Source organism: Phaethon lepturus, unplaced genomic scaffold, assembly GCF_000687285.1.
Source record: "Phaethon lepturus isolate BGI_N335 unplaced genomic scaffold, ASM68728v1 scaffold7297, whole genome shotgun sequence".
Taxonomy (NCBI): Eukaryota; Metazoa; Chordata; class Aves; order Phaethontiformes; family Phaethontidae; genus Phaethon; species Phaethon lepturus.
The window spans coordinates 117,820-124,840 of record NW_010552465.1 but is presented as its reverse complement, the minus strand read 5'-3'; the positions used below and the strand labels follow the sequence as shown (position 1 = coordinate 124,840).

General features: G+C 41.0%; 1 protein-coding gene across 3 annotated transcripts in view; it reads right to left on the bottom strand.

Annotated features, from left to right (window-relative positions):
- Positions 1–694: 694 nt before the first annotated feature.
- Positions 695–7,021, bottom strand: part of LOC104623973 (low-density lipoprotein receptor-related protein 6) — a 109,247-nt gene continuing 102,920 nt past the window's right edge. For 2 of the 3 annotated variants that reach the window (XM_010291216.1, XM_010291215.1), the window contains 4 exons: positions 6,089–6,319; positions 4,685–4,821; positions 3,419–3,516; positions 695–1,646 (listed from right to left, as the gene is read on the bottom strand). In XM_010291216.1, the coding sequence (XP_010289518.1) occupies positions 1,355–1,646; positions 3,419–3,516; positions 4,685–4,821; positions 6,089–6,319 (758 nt within the window). In that variant the 3' untranslated portion in view covers positions 695–1,354. The remainder of the gene's footprint in view (positions 1,647–3,418; positions 3,517–4,684; positions 4,822–6,088; positions 6,320–7,021) is intronic. The other variant, XM_010291217.1, reaches the window with a different exon arrangement.

Genomic DNA, 7,021 nt, shown 5'->3' with positions numbered 1-7,021 from the left:
TAACACAAAGAAATCATGAGTAGTTAATACAGCATGGGAACCCCTTCCAATGATCAAAACATCTATTTTTTTTATGGACAGTTGCTCCACTGAAAGTTAAATGCTTCCTTACTAGGAAAAAATAATATATATATTTTTATATATATGATTTGTATACTGTGATATCAATATACACTGAAAGTACTGCAAGGATATATTATTAATTTACAGTAAAACTAACAATCCATGGTTAAATTTATCGTTTATAAATATGCTGTCTACATTATATGTGGTATAAAAATATTTGACATTTTGTGGGCACTAGGTCAAAATAAGCTTTTCTTTTTCAAGGGACTAAAAATCGTTCAGGTATATGCATATTACCCTTGTCAATTACGTGAAAATCGTACTGACCTGGTACAAAACAGAATCCTACTGTGTTGGCAAAATGAAAATGGTAATGTATAGCATGATATTCACTGCATGACAAGGCTAATTAGGAGGAAAAAAAAAAAAAGAATTTACAGCAGCGCAGTTCTAGCAGTACTTTAAATAAGGATATCATGATTTAAAGTGACACGGGCAGGAAAAAAGGATGCAGAAGAGATGGGAAAACCTAAACTGGAGAAAAGAGCAAACTTTAAAAGTATACTCAACAAAAATTATTGAAATTCCAGAAGCAAGGAGAGAGCTCTAAATGTTCTAGTTTGGTAAATGCATTAAGGAAAAACAGAGGTGTATTAATTCTAAAAAGTGTGTGATTATTTTTCTGGATTCACTGCTACAATTGCTGTATTCTTGTGGCAAACAAAGCCCTTTGTGTAAGGTTAATATCTGTCCTGACTGCGTTTTCAAGTTTAACTTTAGTTGCTGGCCCTCTGTAGTTAACATAGAGGTTATTTGGCTACTTCCAAGTATCTATGGTATGCTGCTCTGAGACAAACTTCTTTATTATTAATTATTTTAAACATTTTTGGTATTGACAAACCCCACATCTCACCTCACTGGACAAGTAACACATCCTGGTCCTTCCATTTCCTTATGTGCTCAGTCACTTCACTGGATTAAGGCATGTTTTTGTGTTCCATTTGCAAAAATAAAAACTTTTTGTACAAATGTCTGGGTTCTTTTATACAAAAACTTTTCTTCTTATGGCACAAGCAGCAGTCGCTGTTTAAGAAAATATATAAATATCCTTTTTTTTTTCTTCTTCTGTACAAATATCTTCAATATTCCTCCACCCCATTTAATAACATTTAACTGTACACTGTCCTACCTCCTCCCTTGCCAAGAGCTCCCTCCCCCCTCCCCAGTAGAACATTTCGTATTTACACTTTCACGGCGGAGGCAGATAACGGGGTGGGGGGGCTACCCCTCATGAGGAGTCCGTGCAGGGGGAGGGCGGCGGCGGGTAGAGATGGTGAGAGTAGCTCCGCTCCGTGTACGGGGAAGGCGGACAGCTTTCATAGTTCTCCTCCGCCGACAGGTACTGGCTGCGTGGAGTGGGTGGCGGGGGGACGGGCTCTGAATCATAGTTCAAGTCACTGGTATAGCCCTTGGCCGTCGCTGCTGCGACCCTCCGGCTGGGGGCATAGTCACTGTCGCAGACATCCGTGCTGCAGGGTGTCGTGGGAGGTGCAAAATGCCGGTAGCTGTAAGGCCTGTAGCTGCCGTGGGGAGATTTATGGGAAAAGCGTCAGTGTGCAGAAAGGCCGCCCATTTTGGGCGATGCGCCCGCGACCAAGCGAGCGGCAGGTAAGCCAGGGTGGAAATGGAGAGCAGGTCAACCTCTCTGCAGTAGATACGCAGCATCGTGTTCCCCCTCTGACACTGCCAATGCACTAACTCCCCTGCAGAAGGCCCACCTTTTCGCTACAGCGTTAAGTTACAGCAGCTAGCCACAGGGATACTGATGATTAATTATCTAATGATGAAAGGCTCCCTAGAGCCTTAGCTGAGGTAGAAGTTGCTCCTAAAACAGCTGGACTGGAAGGGCACAGGGCAGCGGGGGGAAGTAACTGTGCTGCAATTAACACATAGAAGATACTCTGTTTCCCTTATCCAATCCACTTCCAAGCCCAGACAGAGAGACTGAAGATCACCTGGCACATTCGTAACAGTCAGGAGAATCACTGGCCAGAGGAGTAATTGGGATGGAATTCCCAAAAGCTGCTACTACAAAATATCTTTTAAAATGAGCCCAAGGTAGTTTAAAGAAAACGAATGAGGAAGGGGAGCAACTACCAGCATCAAAATCCGTTTGGGGGGGCAGTGGTGGTGCGATGCAGCTCCTCTATATTCAAGTCAGAATGTTAGAAAAGACGGGAAGATCAGAAGCAGCAAGGCCAGGGTTTATTTTTGGGCGGGGAGCATTCAGAAAACATTCAACCCTATGCTACAGCCCCAATACCATTTATAATACTGAAAGTCATCATTGGCTAACCAGCCATCAAGCATGATTCATGCCAGTGCCAAAATTTGGGTTTATTTCATTAGAAAATTACTCATCATTTTAAAAGATTTTTCATATGACTGCAAGGGACCATTATAAACATCTGGTCTGACCTTCTGCACAACAGAGGCTGTATTTTCTGCTAATGGAGAAGAGAGGTCTTTTTCAGCCCCAGAGACCTCATTATCCAAAAGCCCCCAAAGGCTCTGTGTTAGGGAGGCATTTCTTTCAACAGACAAATATAGCACTCTCATTGACCAGATCAACCAGTGATGTGGGAGGGGAACCTTTACAGCCTTATGGAGGAGGTCTCGCTTGCTTTATTTTTGGTAACTAGTTATAAAATAATGAACTCTAAATAGCCTCTTACAGGGAAGGTGAGAAAGATACATTTAAGTGAACAGAGATAAAGCTTGCATGCCCATAAATTAGTCAGAGAAAATAAGCAAAAGGTTAGCAACCTTTGTCAGATATTAAACCTTAATATGTCAGATTAGAATTTCTGTGCTTTATCTAGGCCATAATATTCATATTACTTCTGACCTGCTAGCCTTTAGAATGCCAACTTTCCTCTGCATCGTGTTTGCCTAACATTTCTGATAATTACATAACAAATTCCTCATGACAGAAGCCTAAAACAAGGCCGGGTTCATTCCAGGCTAAGTATTTTTGGCTCAAAGTTATCACGGTACCAAGTTTCTTTTGGCATTTAGCTCATTTCATGATGAGTGTTGTCATTCCCCCTAAAGCAATATACCTGAGAGGCATACCACTAACCCACTTACTGTAAGATTTACCTCAAACAGTGCTGCACTTACACGCACGCTTCAGTGACACGATACATGTGAACCCATTTAAGCACCTGTTTTAGTGCTTGCAGAATTAGGGCCTTTGATTGCAATTCTTACAAAGCAGAGGCTGTCTTTATTCTGCATTTTCTACACTAACTGCTTTGATCCTGATGGAAGCTATTGCAAAAATAATTACCTGTAGGATCTATGAGTGGATGGGCTGTTTGAAGAATAACCGAATTCCATGGTATAATGTGAACGTTCAGTAGCTGGTGATGGTGGTGGGTTCAAAATCTAAGGGAAACAAAAGAAAAAAGCCACAGTTTTTTTAAAAACCTACGAAGGAGAATCAAGAAAACATCACGTTATAAATTTCTTTTTAGTACTGCTTAATAGGAACCTTAAGTTAAGAACTGCATGCATAGCACCTCCCAACAAACAGGATTTTTCTTCTGTTTATTCCCCAGTTCTTTAGCAGACACTGGAAATGCCGCTTGTTACCATTTCCATAGAAGCTATTACTAAGTTGTTCTTAAAAAATGCTGACTGCTGTTGCTATTTTGACATACCCACTGCTGAAAAGTAAAGTTGAAGCTAGCTGTTCAATACTAGATTGTCACTAGGGATACCACGGTCCTAGGCAAACTGGCAGATGTCTGCTCCTGCTAGCTTGTAGTCCCCAAGTATTCTGCTGTTTATAATATTTGCAGCGTGCTGTCCAAGGCAAGCATTTCTTCCCTATACAGCCATGCTCTTACTGCAAACAGTATATTCATTAGTTTAAAGATCTAACACGACGGGTTGATTTTCGGAACCGAACACAGACAGTTGAAGATTTCAGCCTGCAGTGCCCAAGCATGTAACTAACACTCAGTAACAGCTTGGTGGACATATAAAAATAGCTAAAACAGCCACCACTAATGCTAGAAGTAAAGCAACAGGGAGCCCTCTAGGGCTGGTACCAACTTTTATATAGTATCTAGCACAGCACACTACCCATTTGTCACTAGAGGAATGCTACGGAGTTGCAAGACACTTTTTTATTTATCTGTCACTTGCAAGACACATGACACAGAACTTCATTTTAATTCCTTGAAAGGTCTGCACAGAATCAACCACAGCATTACCTCCAGAGGCACATGGCAGAGTATAATGAAAGGAGATTGCTCTGCCAGAGCTGCCCAACATTTATAGGGATTTTTTTCATCTCCCCTGACAGTCTAACAACTTTTTCTGGCACTGAGCTCTCACAACTTTTTAAAATTAATAGAAAATTGCTATACTGTTTTCAAAGACGACAATCTCTTCTTCCTTCCCTTTCAAAATCACTTACTCCATATTCAAACAAGTTTATTAGGCTAGAAATCTAAAAAAAATTAATCTGTCAATTAATTATCCTCAGAAAGACACTGGCACTTTCCCTGAAAGCTATTAAAGGCCTATGAATATCAGAATGACTTACTGGAGGAAAGTAAGTGCCTTTGGTACTTGAAGAACTACTGGAAGAGGCTCCAGTGACATGGGCCCTGTCATAGGGTGGCCCACTGCTTCCTCCCATAATGCTGAGGGAGCTGATCACAGATTTACCTCGAGACATTCCTAAAGAAGAACAAAGATCTATGTCAATATTCAATTCTTTGAAGCAAACAGAGAAAATAAAGCTTAAAAAAAATAATCTAGAGGATAAGAGCAGTATAAGTACATCTTCCAAAACCAAAATTAATCTTCTTGGTATTAAGAACAAATTCATTGCTCCTTGAAGGACAATTGGAATGAAGACTGTCAGGGAATAAACATGTTGGTTTTGTGTATCAGCTACTCAATTGCAGGACTTGGCACTGGTCTGTACTAGAACTGTGTGAAGAGAAACAAGATTTCTTTCACTTGAACAGCTGGAAAAGACTTGAGAGAACAGGCATTCAAGGCATTATTTCTATGCCTCAGAATAAAACATGAAACCGACTCCGACCACCTCAACTGAGCAACTGAAATTTGTGTTAAAGAAGAGAGGGTTTGTGTTCTTTCATTTCCACACCGTTAAGTAAGCTTTTGCTACTGGACTGAAGCACCCTGGCAGAGAGTCCAAGCGAGAAACCGAGCAGTATGCCACTGTGCTTGAAATAATGGTGAAAATTCTGCTCAAAGATTCTCTTTATGAAAGCAGGTTACTACAGAAAGCAAAGAAATTTGGTGCATTACTTTAACCCTGTAACACCCTCACAGAATCTCTATGTTCCAACTGGAACCTGCTGGATTCAAAGCCACAAGTTACAGTACATATTTTATTAATATATACGGAAGCAATGCATATAAATGAAGTGCAACATTGCGGTTAAGTCTTACTTTTTAAACAGCAGTAGCATCATACACTTGGGTTGGTGGTGGAAACTTCACCATCAAACGGAGTAAGCTGAGACCACAGTTATTGCTGGTCATTACAGACCTTACAAGAAGTTTCAGAAGCATACAAACCCAGTCTACACATCTAACAAGAATAACTACATAATGTTTAAAGTCCCATAAATATAACTTTAACTTTACCCTGTACTGTCATGACACCTTGCTGATGCTGTAATAGTCCAAAAAGAGGTTTCTTGAGTAGCCAAAGAAAAGAACTCCCACAGTATGTGCATCTATTTGAGCTTATGGTTCTCCTAAGTATCTAAATGCTCTAGAACAACATAGATAAAATAGCAGTTCATTATTATAAAGAAGTGTGGTGACAAGCCTTGACAGTCTTGGCTTCCAACAGCTTCCAAGAATTATGCATCAAGAATGGACACCTCCTGTGCATACATGCACAGTATCCTCAAGCTACAACTACGTGGTGCCAAAGAGCAGGACAAGGATCACACCATTTACTCACCAGGAAGAGACCCTGACAAAGAGCTGGGGTGAGGCACATAACCAAGAGGTACAGAGGCTGGTCCATGCACCACATAATCATTGGTCATTGTTTCCCCATCTCCCTTCATGCGTGGGCACAGCACTCTCTGGCAGATAAAGTACATTGCACCAACCACAAAGACTGTAAGGATCACACCAATGATGGAGCCTATTGTGTTGTTGGGCTGTGGTGCAGGCTCTTCCGTTGTGTCTAAAAGGAAAATCAGACAGTATGAGTTAATCCAACAGCTTCACGTACCAACATTAGTTTTCCTGACATCTTTCCACACAGGAAAAATAAAAGTCTTCTTTTCTATAGGCAGACAACAGCTTTCAAATTAATATATGGGAAGAACAAACAGGCACTGGGACAGGTCAATTTAAAGACTAAGTGTCCATAAGGCCTGCCTGTGTACAAGATGACCTTCACGCAGTAGACAGGTTTCTGAATCACAAGTGACAGGAAATGAACAGTACATGCATGTGCAGGGGGGTTGACAAACCAGGTCCTGATCTTGCTTTATGCTGCCAGGCAGAGCTATCCTTTGAACTGGATGAACAAGACCTGCAACCATGACTCCAGATGGCACTGTGCTGGGACTCCAGTTCTGCTTTTTCTCGTCATTAAGGACGATGACAACTACTTTTCATGTTGCACCTCATCAGGCAAGCACCTAGGTTATCACTCAGTGTAACAGATTGGCACTCCCTTTTCTCAAATGTGTCACATTCACTTATGCTGAACAGTAGAGTTGATGCACCAGTGATGAGTTTTGGGTTTGCTGATATTTATTAAGCTATCTAACCTACTCCACATCTGACCCACACTGGTGGTTACAGATATAACTGTGCATCAGCTTTAGAGGTGCCAGCCTTATGAGGAATCTGTATCTGAAATGATTATTCAACAGTC